Source organism: Columba livia, chromosome 1 (assembly GCF_036013475.1).
Source record: "Columba livia isolate bColLiv1 breed racing homer chromosome 1, bColLiv1.pat.W.v2, whole genome shotgun sequence".
Taxonomy (NCBI): domain Eukaryota; kingdom Metazoa; phylum Chordata; class Aves; order Columbiformes; family Columbidae; genus Columba; species Columba livia.
The window spans coordinates 129,680,633-129,702,796 of NC_088602.1; the positions used below are offsets into that span (position 1 = coordinate 129,680,633).

Consider the following 22,164-nt stretch of genomic DNA (forward strand, 5'->3'; position numbering starts at 1 on the left):
GCTTACTAATCTTCAAACAGATGATTCAAGGAAGCAAACCTTAGAATGTATATTGGTTTTGGCTGGGATAGAGTTAAATTTCATCATACTAGCCATACAGGGCCATGTTTTGGACTTGTGATGAAAACAATGTGGGTAACACACCCCAGTGGTGCTTAGACAGTGTCAAGGCCTCTTCTGTTTCCTGGACCAGTGAGCAGGCTGGGGTGCACAAGAAGTTGGGAGGGGAACACACTTGCAACAGCTGACCCCAACTGACCAAATGGATATTCCACACCATACAACATTGTGCTAAGCAATAAAACTGTGGAGAGAAGAGAGGTTGGCTGAGGCTGTAGTTGCTCAGGGATGGGCTGGGCATAGATCAGTTGGTGGTAAGCAACTGGGGTTTTTTTGCATGACTTGTTTTTCTTTGGTTTGTTTCTTTTCCTCTTAATTGTTGTGTTTGTTTGTTTGTTTGATGGGGGGGGGGGTATTATTATTAAACTGTCTTTATTGCCACATATTAGTTTTCTTACTTTCACCCTTCTGATCCTTTCCCCCATCCAGTGGGAAGTGGGAAGTGGGAAGTGAGTGAAGTGTGGTGTTTAGCTGACTACCAAGGTTAAACCACAAAAGTATGTGTCTTACCGTTCCTGGCCAGCTGTGTCCCATAGTTGCAGGGCTACCTGGGTACTATCTACTGTGATGGTTTTCACATTGTAATCCACACCTGTAATAGAAATACAAGGTAGGTTGTCTCTTTATAAACTCAGTTTGATCTTTGAAAACCTGATCCAGAAAACAGCAACAATGGCAGAATGGTAACTAGATACTACATTAAAAATTATGTCCATACTCTCTATCACAGATCAACAAGAGCTTTTATGTGCCAGAAGTTTTGAGTAATAAAATACTGAATGTTAACAGAGCAGATGAATTTTGTAAAAGCTGTAAGATAAGTAACTTTCCAAATCAGTGTGTATGAGTCAAGGGTCCATTTGCCAGTCCACAGCAGTCGAAGCTAGTCAGCCTGGAATTCATGCTGTCTGAAATTTCAGTGTTTAGTCTGAGTATGCCACATAGGCACATTCTACAGCTAGTGGAAAAACACAAGGCACCACACTAAGGGGACAGTGGAACCTAAGATAAATGCTGAAGATAGATGGACTGAATATATGGAGAACTTCCTCCTCTCTTCAGAATATAGAACATGGGCTGACTACAGTTAGGTTAGTCCTCTAATTTTTATGTGGCTAAATGCAAGTGAGACAAAATTAATTTATCTAATTTTATTAAATGTATCTTCTCCAAGTTTCCCTAACCTGAGATGATATAAGTACCTTCTGGATATTTATAATGATAATTAGAATCTTAAATATTAATCAGTCACTGCCTACTCCTAATGACAACCTGCATTTTCTTGTATCACACTGTATGGTATCCTAGATACAGAATAATAGAATAATTCAGGTTGGAAGGGACCTCAGCAGGTCATCAAAAATTTCTTTAGAGCCATTTTCCACATCAACGGGATTTTTATTGCTGGAATTAATGAAGAAGCATCAACGGGCAATTAAGAAATCTGGATGGAAGATATATCCATTGCTTATAATCTAAGGGAAGAAATTTGAGCTATGAGAGAACAGTCTTCTCTAGGTTGTTCACTTAACTTTTGAACTGTCTGTATCTTACCAGCCATAGTCCACACCTATGAAACTCATTGACGTGAAGACTAGATCAAAGCTACGACAAATAGTTTCTTGCTATTGCATTTGCAAGAACATTGGATGACCAGCCAAAAGATTAAAAGGTCTCATTCATTCCTGTGCTTTTCTTCTGGAAACTCCAGGCAATTGCACACACTGTGTAAGACCTCAGAGTCTAAAGAAGTGCATCAGCCATTTACAAAACAACAGGGATAGCACAGAACACCAGATTCTTAAATGTAGACAATTGCATATAGATGTCTAATCTCCCATTACAATTAATGAAGATCTAGCCAATGAAGAACTAGGAGTCTAGGAAATGATGAAGCTTACCCTGAAGTAGGCACCAAGAGTCAGATTAATTGGTCGCTAGGCTCCTCTGACTGGATTGATTTGGAGAGGGTGGTGGGATAGAATTCAGCTGTTTGCTCTTAGGCACCTAGTGCTGAGATGCCATTTGGTATTCAAAACACCTATTTCAATCTGGAAAGATGCCCAGCAGACCTGCTTTCTTCTAAAGCAGCAGCTGAAGGCCAGGTGAAATATCTTATAGTGCCAAAATTAATTTAAATCCCTATACTGATATCTCAGATCTTCCCTGACTCTAATGTGAACTTAGACACTCAATATACCAGTAGAAATTTAAACTTAGGTGTCTTTACCTACCCTGTAAGTCGAAGGTGTGACAGCAACTGCTCACCTGATGTTCTTAGATTGTCACAAATGCAAGACATATCTATTAATTTAAATACCTTTTATTGTGAAAAAAATTTATTTCATATATGCTACAGAATAAGTAAGGCCCAAATACAGACTAAATGTAATGAACATTGGCAGTAACTCAGCTGCATTTCAATAACCTATACTTGAGTTTTTGTACCTTGTTTGTGTCTGACTTTTGACAGTTTGGTTTACAACTTCACGCAGCATAAGTACAACATAGGTTTTGAAATGTTTGACTTTGAAAACATTGGTCTGACATATTTCTTTGGTTCTTAATATAATGCTAAATCTTCAAACGTAACTCAGATATTCTACTTTCTCTCTAAAAGACAATCTGATTACTTAGAGGGATAGAGATGGAGTATGGAGGTGGGATGGTTAGTACAGTGCAGTTCAGGGAACAGGATATCAGTTTCTGAACAGTGAGATCTGCAAGAAAATTCTCACTTCACTGAAATCAGTAGGATTTTTCCGATTTCTTTCAGTGCTGCCACGATTTCAGTACGGAACCTACTCTGAAACCTCTTCATCAATTATCTGCTTCCCAGTTTAGGAGAACTCACTTTGCATCTCCTGCTCTGCTTTTGGATAATTGACTTTTACCAAATCTGTATGTTTCTGTTTTATAACACTAGACCTGATCTCAGTAGAAGCTGCTAAGTACTGTTGGAATAAACATAATAATAGTAATAATGTTTCTTATACTTACCTACAGTAGCAGCTGTGCCTGGGAAAAAACGATCTTCACAAAATCGTCTTAAAAATGAAGTCTTTCCAACACTTGAATTGCCCACAAAAATAATCTTGAATAAGCGGTCTGGAACAGAGTTTACTCTTTTCTCCTTTAAGTGAGAGCAAACATTAGCCTCCAACTGTTCTACAAATCCTGCTGCCTTTCCATTTTGTCTTGTTTTGAAGGCTAACTGATATGGGAAAAAAAAGGTATTTTATCCTAACATGTTCTCCATTACTCTTAAAGCGATATACTCTTTCTTAAAATAACTCAGAATTTCAGAAGTTTGCTATGCATCATTCCAGATAATTTGAACTGCAGTGATTTGGACTGAGTTCTCGAAGTATATTTAATATGAACATAAGACTGCACTGAAAAATGCATCATTATTTCCAAAAGAATATCGTTTATGTTCATCCCAGCAAATCAAAACCCGTAACACTTCACTCAGTTCTGCTCAGTAGTTTCATCCTGTACCAATGAGACAGTGGAAACAGCACATATTCACCTAGATAACTGAAGCAAACTCATAATTGTTTGGCTTATACCACCTATCACCAGATTCTTTTCTTTGTGACTTCTGTGGAGCCAAGAGTTTCCATGTAACTACTGCACTTCTATATCTGTTTAACATTACAGGTAAAAGCATGGGGGAAAGAGAGAGAATTAGACCCAGATAATCAGGCTGTAAACATTCAGCTATGTTTCTGTCATTTAGCTTTTTAAGCCTGTCCATGTCCTGTTTACTGTAGGCTAAGCTAAGTGGATGCTGGAGAGAATATTTATACCCTATGTCAACTAGGTCATTATTCCCAAGACCATTGTATAATATGTACATCAGGAGTTGCTTAGGGAAGAACACTGTAGCACCAGCTGATTTTCAGGGCATACCTTAGCTGGCCTCTTCTCTTATTTTGTGCAAAGGTGGGGGAAGAAGAGGGAGACAGCACGTTTGTTCTTAATGCCTCAAAAGGGAGCAAGATCATGGATGCTCTTGGTATCAGTTTGTTGGGATAGGGGTTGTGAGGAGGGAGAGGAGAGGAGGAGAGGAAGGGAAGGGAAAGACCTTCTGCTAGGTATTTGAGGTACAGAATCCCTGAGACTCTTGACTTCAAGAAGACATCAGAACTGGACTCACTGCCTGACAAGTCCTTTGAATGTGACATTGAAGTCTGGCTTTGCAAATTTTTCCTACAAATATACTGAAGCCCTACAGAAAGAAGCAGAAACAACACAGAGCTGCACTTGATGGGGAAAAATTAAATAAAAACTCAAGCTGCTGTCTTCCTTAGTATGAAAAAAAAATAATTCACTGCTGTATATTTTGGGGACAAAAACACATGTATCTTTCATAAGCTGGGATAATAGCCCTTTGCAACTATACAGAGATTTCTTATTGTTCACTTCTCTTTTCCTATTAAAACCTCAAACTCCACTGCAACTGTAGGCTGCTAGTAATACACACATCTACATAAAGCACATTTTCAGTTCTGCTGAAAAACATTCCCAGCTTATTAGGCTCCTTTACACTGCAGATTCTTTGAGCAGCATGACATGAGGGGAGAGAAGGACTGGCTGCAGAAAACAGTCCTGTTGATATATGGCCCTGAGACTCACACCTCATAACTTGTGATGCAGCAAGCAGCTGGTTAGCTTTTTTCTCAGGTCCAGCTGAGGATTATGTGCAGAGAGCTGCCCTGAAAACACTTACTAATTGACTACCACTCCTCCTAGTCTAGGCATGCTGTCAAGAGTGGGAATCAATGTGCAAGCATGTTATGAAACAAGGTCACTTCTGATATCTACATTTCATGGTCAAGAAGTGGTAATCTCAAGAGCCATCATTTAGGAGTTGCAAAGTTGTATGAGAAATTCATCAGACTACAGCTGGTGTATGGAAGGAGATGAAGCACTACTCATACAAAGTAGCAGTGGTCAAACACACAGCCTAGAGACTGCCATAAGCAATGGAATGCCATCAATTGAATAGTCCTTGGCAGGCTGAGTCAGCACACCAAAAGAACCATGCAGGACCATGCTCATATTTCAGTGCCACATTGACAGAGTTTATCAGAAAGGAGTATTCTGCTGTGTTTTTTTAAAACTAAATTTTAAAAAACAAGCAAAAAACAACCAAAACTAAGGCCTGGGATAATGAACTGACAATTATAGGAAAAAAAAAAAATAAGAATTCCCAGTTCTAAGTGACCTTTGAAAATGCACTTCTTGTATTACCCTCATGATGTTTCTTTAGAAACTGAAACAAAATGTTTTCAACAACTAGGCAGAAGACATTTTATTATTTCTTCTCTCCCCTTCATGCTTGCTCTCAATTGTCTTTGAGGAAAAAAAAAAATTGTAAGAAAAAAGATCTGAGGGACTGCCCAGTTCCTACCCAGCTGAGAGGATGTAGTTTCAAGGGACGTGACTGCTGAAACAGAGCAGGCAGGATAGGTTTATTCCAGCTGGACCTGATGGCCTACTTCACTTTTGCTGTTCAAAAATCCAATTATGCCATACTTCAAAAATATGATACAAAATAAGTCATACAGGAAGTAAAAAATAAGCATTGTATTAATTCATTTCAAAGGATGAAGCTCTGTTCTGTGCTCTAGATTTCTATTAAAATGTCAGATAAAAGTTATTATGTAACCATGGCATAATTCTATCATAATTTTTAAGATCAGCTTGCTTCTTCTAGAGGAACTATATAATTATGACCAAGCATACCTATTTTTCCTATACTGTAATATTCTTAATATACACTTAAAGAATCTAAAAATGAGTAATGTTTAACAGTGATACTAAAATTAGAAAACACACAGAGTTATCTCTAATGCAACAGCAGTGCAAGAAGGACTTTAAACTCCAAAGAAATGTATCTTCCAGCATATTGTTTTAAGAATTATTACTGCATGGTAAATTCATTGTTAACATGCACATAAAAGCTAGAGCTAAAAACAAACAAACAAAGCAGAACAACAACAATAAAACCCCTGAGTTTCAATTTGCTAATTAAAAGTCATCTCACAAAAGTAATTAAAAAGATATTTGCTCCTGTCATTCCTCAGATAGTGTAACAGCTACCAAAGATGACTCAAAAGTATCAGCATATGAGAAATATAATTCTTTTGAAAAAACAAACAAACAAAACCCCTCACTTTTCAACAATAGTTGCTTCCTTTTTTTTAGACAGTTGCTATATTTCAGTGGATCTTATTGTGTCATATATTACAAGGTTTAACTTCACTTTTCCTAAACAGTCCTTCAGACATAAGTCTATGCACACATTGTTTGCAATTATTAATGCCACTCCTTTATCTTGACTTTCCCTTCTTTGCACCTTCAACATTTATCTGCAATGTATTTCCATCTCCCTCTTCATGCAATGGTTTAATTTGTCATGCTTTAACTTAAAACCAGAAAACTAAATAATTTTAGATTCTAATAACAATGTATTAGCCTTCAACACCATTTAATGTTTTCCAAGGTCTTTAGAATAGAATAGAACAGCTCCAGTTGGAAGGGACCTACAACAATCATCTAGTCCAACTGCCTGACCACTTCAGGGCTCACCAAAAGGTAAAACATATTATTAAGAGCATTGTCCAAATGCCCTTTAAACACTGACAGGCTTGGGGCATCAGCCACCTCTCCAGGAAGCCTGTTCCAATGTCTGACCACCCTCTCAGCAAAGATATGTTTCCTAACGTCAAGTCTGAACCTCCCCTGATGCAGCTTTGAACCATTTTTATGAATCCTGTCACTGGATCCCAGGGAGAAGAGATCAGCACCTCCTTCTTCATGTCTCCTCCTCAGGAAGCTGAAGAAGGCAGTGAGGTTGCTGCTCAGCCTCCTCTTCTCCAAACTAAACAAATCCAGAGTCCTTAGTCACTCCTCACAGCACATGCCTTCTAACCCTTCCAGCCACTTTGTTGCCCTTCCCTGGACACATTCAAGTAACTACTTCTGAAAATGTGGGGCTCAGAACTGCACATATTACTCAAAGTGAGGTTGCCTTTGTACCCTTACATTTGACAGTGTTTCCTTCCCTATAGGCTGCTCTCTAGAAGATGATGGTGAGTATTCCATTGATTGTTCTGTGTTTTTCTTATCCATTTCCATCTGAGAAGTATTCTCATCTTCTCCAGTCCATCTGTTCAGCTGCTTATCAACCAGCCTGTCAAGAAGCTGGGGTAAGTGATCTTCCTCAACTGATATTATTCTTTGGAGATGCAATGCTTTAGACATTCCTTCAGCGGTTCTAGCATCAGGCTCTACCAAGAGAATTTCATTTGGTCCAGCAGAATTCCTTCTCTTTGAGTTATTGAACACATCATCTTCTTCAAATGAATGGCTAGACAGAGAAAAAAGTAAGTACATCACAGAAATATATTGGACCTGAATTCCTATTGTTTTCTTCTAGTGCAACTGAATTGTCTTTTACTACTCACAGCAGGCACAGTAGATTCAGTCCAATGTCTACTGAAAAGTCATCTCATCATACAATGTGTGTATATATATAGCGTGCTTGATAACTGTAAGTATCACGGGGAAAGTTAATAACTTACAGCAAAAACCTGAACCAGAATACGAAACATAAGATTAGCTTAATTTCTAACCTCATGTAATAGCTAAATTTCTCTACTGTGATTTCCTATTCTCCTCCCCTATCTATTCTGGAAGAATAAAACAACCTCCCAAACCAGACTCTTTCTATGTGTCATGTAATTCTCTCTTTAGCAGGCAGGAAGGAGATGGGTTTGTCTAATATGCATGAATAGAACACTAAGTGGGGATTCAACAGGAGGGGAAGTGTAGATAATATAAATCCAGAGTCTTCTCAGGTGCGTGCAATGACCACAGATGCAAGCTGCAATATGAGAAATGCTGACTTGTTACAGGGAACAAAACTTCTTCATGAGACTGGTGCAGTATCGGAACAGGCGTCCAAAGAGGCTGTGGGACCTCCATCCAAATGTTCGAAAACTCAAGGCCCTGAGCAACCTTACTTAGTTTTGGAGTTATCCCTGTTTGAACAGGAGGTTGGCCTAGAGACAGTAGAAGTCGTTCCCACTTTTTTTTTTTTCTGTGATTTTTGTACCATAATTGCTTTTACCAATTGTTCTCCACTTCTCAGTACTGAACTTACCAAACTGTACCTCTGAAAGCTTTCCCTCTTTACACTTCATGTCCCTGTTCCTGCTGTGACATTGTCTTAACAGCTATTTAAAGCGTCTCAAAAGAAACATGCTAATGTTTCACTGAGATCACCATATTGTTCCTGTTGATTTCAAGTTTACAGCCACACAGCTGAGAATTAAATTCTCCATGTTTTACTAGTTCAAATTCTCATACTCTACAACAGGACTGCTGTCCTCTAACAGGATTGTCAAACTCAGTTTCACTGGGGGCCATATCAGCCTCACGGTTGCATTCAAAGGGCCAAATGTAATTTTATTACTGTATAAATGTAACGTTATTACTGTATAAATGTAACATTTCGCTCTTTGATGGCAACCACAAGGCTGATGTGGCCCCCAGTGAAAGTGAGTTTGACACCCCTGCCCTAGAATGAGAGGGAAAGAGGTATAGTTTTGCAGGGACTTACCAAGAACATTGAACCACATCAAAATAGGGTAATAGGCAAGCTTTTGTGCCTCCCAGTGTATACTCATCCACAATGGGGAAGCCTCTTGCCTTTGCAGACAGTACACTTGTTTTATGTGAAAATTTGCCTCTTTATTTCCAAATTTCTCAAGGAACACACTAATTTTATAGTGACAGACACTTTAGAAATACATGCTTTGTAAAGTCCAAAGGAATCACAAAGAAAACATTCCACGTCGTCTTTCTAAAATCCCCATCGTACTCAAACAGGGAACACATGAAAAAAAGTTCTTACCTGTTAGGCAGCATCTTGTCCTCTATGTATTTCCCAATGACAGACCCTGATCTTTGCTTCCAGATGGATTTCGTAACACTTGTTTTGCATTTCTACAGAAATACAGAATAGTTCTTACTAATTTACTCCTGTTGTTCATTATGGTTAACTGGCTTCATTCCTAATGCTTAAATAATGCAATGAATATGAAAAAAAAAAAAAAATGTAGAAAAAATCCTAGAGTATAAATGCTTCAAAATCCTGAGTGATAAAAAATGAGACCATGGAAACTCCAGATCCTGACAGAATTCATTTTCTTTGTAAACTAAGTGGACCACAATAAAACAGCATAATGTAATGAAAAGATGTCAATGGAGAGATGGTGATTTACACTAGCAGCTTCTTGTAGGAATAAGAATACATGGGTAAACTAAGTGGCCTTAGTCCCCTTAAGCCAGGGTACTTTTGGAACTTCTTATAGGCCCATTCTCTGCTGCTGGATAAAAAGTCAATATGATCTGTTCTTACCTAGTTCCAATAGGTATTCAGGTACTGATTCAGGTACACAGATATTGTACTGTTGTATAAACATTTCAGGATATTAGCTATTCTTGACTGGTTAGATTAACACAATTCAATTTTTCTATTTTTAGTTTATTTCATCATGTCATAATTGCATCCTTAGCTTACAAAATACATTCATCTCCCTCAAGATAGCTCTAGCTTTATAATTCTAAAAATGTAGCTCTTAAAATTGTTCATCAAATTTAAAAATCTTACTCACAAGTGAGAAAAAAGACAATATAAATTAAGAATAGGCAAGATCTAAGTAGTACGAGAGCTTATTTCCTGCACACCCTTCTGAATCCCTTCTCTTGAGGCTGTTCTGTGTTTGCTCAACACTGGGTTTGAAAATAATACTTGTTTACCTGTAAAAATATGTCACGTTCATCTTTGAGATGTTTGTTCCTCTCCCTGCAAATAAAGAAATACCGAGGCCAAGTATTTAGAACTGCTGACTTTTCTACTCAATACTAATAGACAGACTAGACAGCTGACAGTGTAAAAGGCAAGTCAAATGCACTTTAATTTGGCATATCTCCACCTTTGATCAAGCTTTATTTATATTCTCACCACAGCCAGTTCCCTGTATGGGCTATTGAATCTCTGCTACGGCTGTGCTGATTAAAGCCAGCTGGTATCTGGCCATCATTCTATAGTTTATGAAAACAAATGCCGTAACACATAGAAATCAGTTCTGGTCAATATGCATTCACTTATTCTAAATTAGAATGTTTAATGCTTTTCATGGTAAAGATGACTTTTTAATGTGGAAAGGGTGTAATGAATTCTCTGTTCATCTGGTGACAGCTATGAAGGCCAGTTATGTCCCTCTGAGGGCTACAGGTGTGGGTCTGATGGAGAAGTCTCCCTAGAAAAACATCCATCTTCCATTCATTATGCAGAAGAGATGAAAATGTCAAGAAATGGAGACTCCAGGCAATTGGCCAGCTCTGATCAGATCTGACAATACACCTCCTTGGTACATCATTCATTGTCTCCATGTATTCCTGGCCTGACCACAAAAGAGACTGAGCAGCCATTACAGCTCTGCTGTCAGATGTTTCTATCTACGGCTCCATTCCCAAAAGCAGACAAGATCACAGCACATGGAATGGCCTATGAGAAACACACTTCAAAACAGCAGACTCTTCTCAAGTATGGAAGCTTTCTAGGTAACTTTAAAATGAGGCATCCTGAAGGAAATGCAGTGAATGAAGGCAAGAAAAGGCAAGCACAATCTATAGCCCATGCAAACTTACCACTGAGCTAACAAAAACTAACGTTGCTGCACATTAAGAGTGTTAAAATTGCCTGAACACAACTGCATACTTTAAAGTCTATATGAATACAAAAGTGTCACAGAGAAAATTAGCTAACTATATTTTGATACAATTGTAAATAAACAAACATTTTGGCAAAAGAATCTTTGTTTTGGCTTTTAGAAACTTTAAAAACAACAGAACCTTTTTCCAAGCTCCAGGTCTCCTGTGGCCAGGCTTCTACCACAGAACAAGCTTAGAACAGTTCACCATTGTTTTGTTTCACTTTTGGAATGGAGATTGTTCTGCAATACCAAATTGTCAAAACAAAATGAATCTTTCACATGTACTACCATCTACTGTGTGCAAGAATGGGACCATTTTTGTCGTCTGTTGTGTCACTGTCCTGTGGCAGGTTGACCTTGGCTGGCTGCCAGATGCACACCCAGCTGCTCTCTCACTATACCCCCTCAACAGGACAAGGGAAGAAATAAGATGGGAAAGCTTGTGGGTCAAGATAAAGACAGAAAGATTGCTTACCAACTACCATCACAGACAAAACAGACTCAACTGTAGGATGATGAGAAACAAAGAAAAAACTACAATCAACTTCTCCCCACCTTCCCTTCTTCCCAGACTCAACTTCACTCCTGCACTGTTGACTCTTTTACCTCCTTCCCAACCCCAGTGACACATGGGGATGGGGAACAAGGGGGCTGTGGTCAGTTCATTACAGCTCCTTTCTGCTGCACCTTCCTCCTCACACTTCTACCTTGCTCCAGTGTGGGTTCTCTCCCACAGGTTACAGTCCTTCACAAACTGCTTCGGTGTGCATCCTTTCCATGGAGCACAGTCCTTCAGGAACAGACTACTCCAGTGTGGGTCCATCATGGCTCACAGTTCCTGCCGGCAAACCTGCTCTTGTATGGGCTCCTCTCCATGACCCGTAGGTCCTGCAGGAGCCTGCTCCTGCATGAGCTCTGCTGCAGCGTCTGGAGCACCTCCTCTCCCTCCTCCTTCACAGACCTCAGTGTCTGCAGGACTGTTTCTCACACATTTTTATTCTTACTCCTCTCTCTCAACTGCTGAGCACTGTTTTCTACCCTTTCTTACAAAGGCTTTCCTTGAGGCACCACCATCTTGGCTGAGGGGCTCAGCTGTGCTGGCTGGAACCAGCTGTGCTTGTCACGAGGCAATCCCAGTCTCTTCTCTCTGGCACTGAGGCAGCCTCTGTGGCACCTCACTGGCAACACCTGGTCACCTATGCCCAGTACATATCCCAACATAATTTCATCCTTTAATCCTCCTCAGAATGATGCAATAAGTTCTTGAATGTAAGGTCTGCATTACCTTAAAAAATCCAGCTGCTTCAGAAGTCCAGACTTCTCTCTCTGTAAGGCTTCTGTCACTCGATACACCTCCCTGTAATGAAAAGAACAAAATAAAATTATTCTAACCATGGTAACAACACCACTAAAATGCTTCTCCCTAGGGGTATCCACATTTGAGAGTTTAGCTTCTCCAAACCTGTAGACTTCATTCTGCATGAATGGTTACTAATTTTTGAAAAGATAAACAGTATATGGCCCACAGTACCACAGCAGTTTGAATTAGCAGAGTAAGGAGCAGAGGTTATTTTTTAAAAATTTATAGCTTTATAATTTCTTCATCCACAGAGCTTAATATATGCTGATACTGGCACTTGCATCATTCAGAGAAGACATACTGCTGAAATCTTTCTCACTCATGGCCACTGAAAACCATGTAATATTTTACCCAAAATTAGAGTTTATCTTGCTACTGAAACCATATGTCAGGCTCAGACATCTACATTCCCTAAAATTTCTTTTCGGTTCCTGACTTTAACAGTTATGCAGCCTTAGATATTGGACACAGTGTCTCAGATTTTTACACTAGATTTACACCATTTATTTTGACTTAATGCAACTCGGTGTCTGGCCTTACATGTTTTTTGCCTTTCAGCGAAGCCTCAGGATCTTCCTGTGCAGCCAGAACATTACATCTGCTTCAACAGCCCAGGTCTTATCAGACCGATATGGATGTTTTAAGCAACACTGCAGGTGCAGTTGAGTTGGTCTGAGCTCTAATTCCATAAAACACTATTTAATCCAATGTGCTTTGTAAATGCAGTAGTATTATTCAGCAGTTTGACCACTGGGCACATTTCCTCTGTAGCTCTAAAACCAGATCATTCCATAGTCTTTGCTCTTGATCTGAAAGAGGCTTCAAAGAGGAAACACACAACCTTCTACTGTCTACTTCCAAAACACACATCTAACATGCAAACCTAAATATAGTTCTTTAGCAATTATTTATCGACAAAGCTTATTATTTATAACCTCAAGAAAACTTAAATTAGTAATAACTAAATAGATTTTGGCACAAATCTTAAGAGGAAAAGAATATGCCATCTGATTTAATATTATCCTCTATCCTGAAATATGCCAAATAGTCACAGCTCTGAGTTATGTAGTTTATTGCTAAAACATGTAGAATCTGGGAAGATAGGCACCAGCCTGGCATCCATGTGCTCTCCATTGGCAACAAATGGGTTTAAGAGATCCCTGAGTACTTTTTGAAAACTATCTTTCATTAAATGGACTTTAATGAACAGTTCTGCCACTTACTACAGCTTCAGGGTAATGTAACTTTTGCTTTGTGTAGAATGCTGGAGCACTACAGGTAGATTGATTTGCCATTTATATGAATTATAAAAATTTCTTCTTGAAAAATAGTTTTTAATTCACAATCAGAACCTGAAATCCAAAGCTTCTGACCTGGTAACCCCAAAATTATGGTTCTGGATCACCATAAGGCCTTGTGTGAATCATGACTTAGCTGCATAAGCTACATTTTATCTTGCTGGCCAGTCTTCTTGCTCAGAAATGATGTACTAGACTTGCTTTCGATGAAGAAAAGAAGCACATCCTAGCCATCTCATAGCCAGAGTACACTCTGAGAAACACGCTCAGATAGACTTAGCTTTGAGGAAGATGGAGCATCTTGTGCCACAGCTGTAATTTCTGTAAGGATTCCCACTCATATTTCAAGACTAAGGCATACTTTTTAACAAATTAAACTGATTTTTAATTCCAAACACACTCAACAAATGCAGGGTGGGGGGTGGGAGAACACTGATATTTTGAAACAGTAGCAAAAGATTCTGTAGAAGCCAGATATACTACAGAAAACACACTGAATTACTTGGGGAAAAATGTCTAAACTGCACTTGGTTTTGCTGGTAGTTTCTGCTTATGACACAAACTTAAACCATGGCACCAAATACCCTGAGAAGGAGGCTAATTGGCATGGTAAGCAAATGCACTAGAACCACTGCAGCTGAAGACTTACATTTCCTTCTCCTCATGGAGCCTTGATGCCTCTTCCTGAAGCACCTGTAACTGTTGTTGAGCCAAGCTTAGTTCGTGAGACGTTCTCTCCAGGTCTCGCAGCAGCTCCTGGTTAGTCAGCTTCAGCTTGGTGTTCTCTACTTTGTTTTTTTCTTTGCCACTGAGAAGTTCTGTACACTGCTGCTCTAACTGGGATAGAAGAACAGAGAACAGCAAGTATTACGACTGTGGCATCTTGGTTTTGAGGCTTTCAAGTCTTAGAGGTCAGTTGAATATGGAAGCTATTTATATCAAAGCCAACATATGAATAAAACACATAGTGCTCTTCCATTGCTCTGTGTACAGACATAATTACATTAGACAAAACCAAACCATTCCACTCAATGACTGAATTTCATCCAGTTCAAAAATGCACCAGTACAAACCACAAAAAAGGTGTTTACAGAGAAGATTAGCAATTCTTAGTTGATATTTACAACTGCTATTTTAGACAATTTCCCACAATGACAAGGCCGACACAGAGTGATTCAGAGTTCTGCCTAAAAACTGTTAGATTTAAATCTGGTAGCTGATGACCTTCCCATTCCCAGTAATATAAAAAAGCAGTAACCTTTCTACCATCTCAGCTAAATCTGCCAAGAAATGTGAATTCTAGTTTTTTTATTAATTTTAATATTCACTCCCCAAAGTATACACAAAGGAAAGATACACTTCCCCTGTTAAACAGATAACAGCATATGACAGTGGTTTCTGGTATGTAAAGAAGTTCCACCTGCTTCTCCCTGGCTAACTGAGCAAATTAAGATGACTGAGCAAAGGTTAAGTAGACTAAAATTAGTCTGCTTTGTATTAGGGAAGGCGTTGCTGACCTGAAGATAGTTAGTTTGTTTCAGTATGCATTTTAAGGGAGGTAAAATGTACTAGGAGCATTACAATGATACCAGTTTGATCCTTTAGATCTGAGACACAATGGAGGATTTTGTTAGAATTCTCATTTTGCACATCCCAACAAGCGGAGCTCACCCAAACCAAAATCTGTCCCTACTGAGCTCTGCCAGTCTGTTTATGCTCTACAGTACTTCTGTTTGCTGATGACACCAAGCTGGGAGGAAAGGCTGACAGGCCATAAGGCTGTGCTGCCATCCAGCAAGACCTGGACAGGCTGGAGAGTTGGGCAGGGAAAAATTAAATGAAATATAACAAGGGAAAGTGTAGAGTCTTGCATCTGGGTAGGAACAACCCCAGGTTCCAGTAGAAGTTGGGGAATAACCTATTAGAGAGCAGCTTAGGGGAAAGGGACCCGCGGGTAACAGAGCACTGGAACAAGCTGCCCAGGGGGGTTGTGGAGTCTCCTACTCTGGAGACATTCAAAACCTGCCTGGACACATTCCTGTGGAGCCTCATCTAAGTGCTCCTGCTCCAGCAGGGGGATTGGACTAGATGGTCTTTTGAGGTCCCTTCCAATCCCTAACGTTCTGTGATTCTGTGAAATTTCATTTGTCCAGCATAGCTTTTTTTCCATAAAAATAAAATGGGATAGTCTAATTTTTATGATAGCATGAAGATCTTGTCCTCCAAAAGCACCCTTGTTGATACTCGTGCAAATTCATAAGGGAAAGGGGAAACAATAAATAATAGAAATTACAAATAAAATAGAAAACACAGTAATACTCTTAAACAATGCAAATAATCGAAAAGGAAAACATTAAATTAGATTAAAATAATGCTAATAAAAATAACACAGTGAGCTGGTTTGACTGAAAATGGGTTAATTTTCTTCATGCAGTTAGAAACCTTTCTTTTTCATAGCTAGCATGCTCATCATTTGGACTTAGTTTGAGAACAAGAGATAACACCCCAGCACAGAGCTAATGTTTTTAATTGCTCTGGTCTGAGAGCCAAGGACATTCTGAGTGCTCTAACCACAGAGATGGGGGAGAGCTTCGCTGACATCCAGATTGATCAATGAGAGTATTCCATCATGCTTCAGATAAAAGAGCAAGACTTTCTGGTTGGCTCTTCCATTATCTCTTGCTCTCTCTCTGGGGTGCAGCCGGGGGAGGTCTGTGTGGGATGTTTAGTGGCGGCTTTTGCCATTTTGCAGAGGACTCTGATCCTTTCTGCCTTCTTCCTCCCTTATCTCTATCTGGGATAGGCTTTAGGACCAGGTGTGGCTTGCTGGGACTGGCTGCTCAGTTGTGGACAGAGTTCGTGAGGAATTGCCTCGAGTATTTTTTATTTCTATTTTATATATGTATATATTTACTAGTAGTGTATTAGTATTTTGTTATTTTATTAAACTGTGTTTATCTCAATCCAAGTTTCTACCTTCCTTTTTGATTCTCTCCTGTTGCGGGGGGTGGAGCAGGGGATGAGCAAGCGGCTATCGTGGTTGTATTGCTAGCTCAGGTTAAACCACAACACACAGATATTATTTTATGTTCTCCAACACAGACGATAGTAGATAATAGACAATGTAGACAATAATCATAAGATAAAACTTCCTGATACTGCTATCTGTATTACTTGATCACATCACATTTAAAATTTAGTGTAAGCCTTTGAACAGCTTGTGGTTTTTATACCAAATTTAGAACAGATATATTTTAGACAACCACAGGAAAAGAGTTTTACAGAACTACTGGTTGATAACTAAGTTTTAAACATTGATTTAAAGGAAAAAAAATATTTAAATGTAATCATGATAAAGTTATAATAAATAATTTCTTGTATTTTTGCACTTAGCTTCAGATTAAAAATGCCTGATTTGTGTGCCCCAAAAGATATATTCAAAGTACAGCACTATAGTGCTGCAATGTGGTAAACAGCCTGCATAAAACCACATCTATTCTGATTCACTGTGGTACTGACCACAAGTAAGTAACATCAGGCAGTTGATTTCAATTATGTAATGGTTCAGTCGTACATCCTTACAACCCTAACTTTCATAATTATAGTAAGGAGAAGTTTGTCTCCCCTTTTACTCCTCAAGTACAGTTCTACAATTCCCATCAGCTTCAGCAGCACCTGGATTCATTCCTCAGAAGAGGATCTAGAAACCACACACAACTAAGAAACAGCCCTCAAACTTATTTTTCTTCTTCCTTCCCTTCCCTCTTACTTCTCCCCTACTTCCCAGGACTGGCACTCTCAAGCACTGCTGCCAGGAAAGGACATTTTACATGTAGTTTATATTAATATTCTACAGAGGGGGTTGGTTTCACAGCATTCCGTTTCATCCCTTTAAATTCCAGTGCAACCTCCTTTCCCTGTCTCTAGTCTTTCCTTCATTGACCTTAGAGACTCATTACAGCAAGTTTACACATGCAGGAATACTCTGCTCCCCCAAGCAGGCCAGGCATTTTAAGAAGTAAAACACATCAGGCTTTAATATGGGAACGTGACAAACTGTTACTATGTAAGAGAACCATACACTGCTATGAAACTGTTATCACAGAGAGATGTATCAGAAGCAGGTTGTTCAGGACAGGGCATTTCAAGGTCATAGTGCTGAATCGTCCAAAACAAGTAAAGGAGTAGTTGGTACAAGCTTTGAGCATCCCACATCATTGTTCTCTGCTCTTGGGCTGTCTGGGCATTAAGTTAGTTCCTAGCATGCTGAAGGCAGTGGAATTTTCCTATGTTTTCATGAAACTAACCTGGGAAGAACTATCCCATGAACTACCTGGGAAGAATACCTGGAGTGTTTTTTTTTCATTTTACCATATAAAAGGAAAACTGCTTTAGAAATAGAGGGTAACGTTTTTCCTAAGCACATGCATAGAAGTCCAGCAATCATAACTCCACTTTTACATGCATTCAGGTATCTCCACCCATGACACGAAAGCAACAGACACAGTCACAGTTCAGCAGAACCACATTACACCAACTTGTATTTTGGGGATTTAAAATAGTATTTTAAAAAAATCATATGAACAAATAAAAATTATCAGTTTTTTAACTCTGAAGAATATTGGTTAATACCCGTTCCTGTTTTTGAACCAATTGCTCCAGTTCTTGTTCTTTTGACAGAAGCTTGCACTCCAGCTCTTGACTGTAGGACTGAAACCTCCCTACGTTCTGCAAAATTCAAAGAGGAAGTGTATTAACAATACAGCACAATTTTGTCAGCAGGAGGAGACAGAAGGAATCAGGCATGAAAATAATAGGCAAGCTTCTCACAGTGAACATAACAAGCTACCGATAGAGCTCAGTTTAGGGATGGTACTACTCATTAATTTAGACTCTGAGCTCTGAGACTGCTGTAGTCCAGCAACTTCAATGACTTGAGTTGCTACAGGATGTGCTGATTGCACATGAGTAGGCATCAAATCTACAAAGTGGAGGCAAAAGTCATCTTAGGGATGAGCCTTAGAAGCCTAGCCAATTTTAATCAATTAAGCTGGTATGAATCCTCCCATTTCCAGCTACACATGTCCTCATCCTCTTATAGGCTAGCATTCATGCTTATCTGTTGCAGCAGTGAACTGCTTTAGAGAGCTAAACAAGCACTAAAAAAAAAAAAGTTAATAACTTTCTGTACATTTGGTTTCCTGAACCAGACAACTGCTGACACAGAGAATTAATGAGAATGGAAACAACCCGGACAAATGTAAATTACTATGGAGTCATACTGTAACTCACATTTAAGGTATCAGGATTGACATGGGAGATACAGGCTACTGACACACAACACAGCAACTCAGTTTAAAGTGAAAGAAACAATACCTACTACTTTTAAAATCCATCACTAACAACAATTCATCACGGATGTTACACAGGTATAAGCAAGTGAATTGAACTTCAGGCTCTGCTGTTCACTTAGAAATCATATCAATTTGTCCACTATCTAAGAATCCTGCAACCACTGGGAAATCCTAGACTTACTTGTGATTACTCCTTCAGATACTCGTCAGCTGAGACAAATTGTCAGGCTTCCCCTGACTAAAATCAGGTTCTAGCAGTTTCATATCAGCTGAGAATCTGTCCTATGCCTCCACAACAGGCATCTACTATCTAACTTCCCCAGGAAAGCACCTCTAAATAAAAATAAAAATTCCCTCAAGACAGCAGTGGTTCCTACATGCTTTTCCTCTTCAGCAGTACACATAATGGGGTAAGCAAAAGCATGTTAACTGGCTTCTTATGTGGAAGAATAAATATTGAAGTGAAAAAGACAGACTAACTGCCCCTTTTGTACAAACTTCAGTCAGCAGGGTATTAAATATCATAAATAGCTTCAATTTGTACTTACTTGTATCCTACTAATTTATTTAAATGTATCTTCAAGACCTTTTCTTCACTGAAACCCTTTCAGTGAAGAATTTCCCTTTTATATGGCATCAATGCATTCTCCAGACTGTGAAGTCTGTGCAAGGCTTTGCATTAGAGAAAGAATTTAACAGTCAGATCTCCCCAAATCTCACATTAGTAATACCAAGAAACAATACTTCTTGACTGTCTGACAACCATTGGTGTGAATGCTGACTAAACTGTAAGTGGGAAGCTTTCATGAAAAATCTTGAAAGAAATGGCTTTACCTCAAACATACAACTAATTAGGAAATCCAAGAATCATTGCTTATGGAAAAGTCTTTGGTGGTTTAGGATCTTCAATACAACTTCAGTTCTGGGCTATTAAGAGCATATAAACAACTTCTTCCACAACAACTGCTGACAGGCAAAGTTGCAAATCCCTTTTATCCTTCAGCTGCTATACAGACTTTATATAAAGGAGAGAATGGAGGCAATAGCTGATGGATATCCACTAGTTTTGGCAACATTTTGAGCACCATATGTTGTTTGAAACCATATACTGGTTTCATTTATATGATTGCTTTGAAGACAACAAAAAGGCATAGCTCATGATTAGATGAGGTTCTTGGGTACGTGGTTTAGAGGTGGAGTTTCAGTGTTAGGTTAACAGTTGGACTCAATGATCCTAAAGGTCTTTTCCAACTAAATGATTCTGTGATTGTCCTAGGCCACCCAGAGAAGCTGTGGAATTTCCATCATTTGCATACTCAAACCCAATTGGACAAGTCCCTGAGCAACCTGATTTAGTCTGAAAGTTAAGAGCAGCACAGGTGCCTTCCAACCTAAATGATTCTAAAAATGACTGTTTCCTGAAGTATACTGGTAGTTCTTGTTAGTTTCCTTGATTTAGGAGAAAAAACAGGGCAGAAAAACCAAAGAATAAACTACAAAACCAGTAGAGGAATTTTAAAGAAAACTTCATAGGAAAAGAGAATTCATGGTCAGGTGTTCTGGAAGCACCATGGCAGTGAAAAAAGAACCTCACCAACGTTTATTTTGCAAACACCTGTGGTGGATTCAGAAATTACCATCACTTGATTTATTTCTTGTCGCCCTTCAGTGGAAACATATCTCCTCCCAAAAAGCAGAGACTGCAGAACTCAACAGGATTAGCGATGTTCTGAACAACCTCAGAGAGCACTCTTTCCAGTTGTGACCAGAAGGTGGACCTATTGCAGCATTGATAATACAATGAGGCTGTAGTTCAGTTCACTTTCAAAAGAATGCCAGCTGCTATTGTACGCCAGCCACTAAGCACAGGACATGGACAGTCCTCTCAACCAACAAGTCACTTTGAAGCTGCAGATTCTGGATCAGTACAAAAGCAGCAGTGAGGCAAATGATAGTCTTTTTTTCTTATTCTGTTGTGAAACACGTTTTGTGGACTTTCATTTCACACCAGAATAAGTATAAAACCACTGGAAGTGGCAGCAGTATCCAAGCCCACAATAATAGAGAGACACTCACTTTCAAGAGAAACTGCTCTTTCTCCTTTTTGATTTGCTGTTCCATTTCCTCATAGAGAAGTTGAATTTCTTCATCATAAGCAGCAATTTTCCTAATAAGAGATAAAAGTATACTGAGTGGGTCTTTGTAGCATTACTTCAAGTCACAGCTCACATAACAAGCTAAGCCCCATGCTCCTCCTTTAACAAGACTCCAGAGAATGTTCTAGGATTAAAAACATAGGAATTTTTGTGCAGGTGAGATCACAGATGAAATTTTTATTTTTTTCTCATGGAAGGAAAGCTTCAACAACTCAAAGGTGAATAAAGCTACACATCTAATGTTTCCATATAAAAAAAGAGAGACCTACAAAGCTTACTTTTTCCAACAGAATATAGTAATTAATATCACTGAAGACTGATACATGAAGAATTACATTGAGCAGATGCTCTAGTTTGGGCAGAAAAAAAGAATTATTGAGAGGGAACAAGACATCTGCTTTGTCCTGCTACTATTTTAGTCTAGTCCAGTCTAGTCTGTTCTGTTGGGTGTTTCAAAAAGGTGGACCAAATTTCAAAGCAATATACATGGTGTTTCAAAAGGTTGGACTCAATTTGAAATCACTATGTCTCTGTAACCACAAACCACTCATGAATGAAACTCACCACTTGAGAGGGCATAGAGTTTCAAATGATTACCACTAGATGCTCATTAAACTGTTTATAAATTTTTGTGTAATTGTAACATGTTGCCATCATGAAATATACTGCTTTGAAACTGGGTCCAGCTTTTTGAAACACCCTGTAATATAGTCTAGTCTAGTCTAGTCTAGTCTACTCTACTCTACTCTACTCTACTCTACTCTATGATATTCTATTTTCATTAATCCAGAAACTGAAAGCAAAAATCACTTTGCATCAAATTCACGCGACATCCTGGAAGATTTTTAATAGAGATTAATAAGGCCTTTACATTACACTACTGCGTATTTCCCCATCATTCCTCTTGCTAGAGCTGTTCTTTGAGAAATCTGCAGAAGGCATCTGTTACAAATGAAGCACATCATTTCCTAGGGCACTCACATCAATAAGAACAAGACAAGGAATATACAGTAGGAAAAAAGGCCTTTAATTTTGTAATCTGGGTATCTGCTATTTTTTTTGTACCTAATGCTCAAGCAA

At 38.9% G+C, this 22,164-nt stretch overlaps 1 protein-coding gene across 6 annotated transcripts in view; it reads right to left on the reverse strand.

Moving 5' to 3' along the window:
- The window catches only part of CRACR2A (calcium release activated channel regulator 2A), a 65,720-nt gene that overhangs the window by 11,964 nt on the left and 31,592 nt on the right, over positions 1 to 22,164 (reverse strand). For 5 of the 6 annotated variants that reach the window (XM_065029149.1, XM_065029189.1, XM_021297612.2 and 2 more), the window contains 9 exons: positions 21,005 to 21,095; positions 18,207 to 18,302; positions 14,224 to 14,411; positions 12,202 to 12,273; positions 9,958 to 10,003; positions 9,050 to 9,141; positions 7,177 to 7,501; positions 3,121 to 3,334; positions 631 to 712 (listed from right to left, as the gene is read on the reverse strand). In XM_065029149.1, coding sequence (XP_064885221.1) covers positions 631 to 712; positions 3,121 to 3,334; positions 7,177 to 7,501; positions 9,050 to 9,141; positions 9,958 to 10,003; positions 12,202 to 12,273; positions 14,224 to 14,411; positions 18,207 to 18,302; positions 21,005 to 21,095 — 1,206 coding nt within the window. The remainder of the gene's footprint in view (positions 1 to 630; positions 713 to 3,120; positions 3,335 to 7,176; positions 7,502 to 9,049; positions 9,142 to 9,957; positions 10,004 to 12,201; positions 12,274 to 14,223; positions 14,412 to 18,206; positions 18,303 to 21,004; positions 21,096 to 22,164) is intronic. The other variant, XM_065029173.1, reaches the window with a different exon arrangement.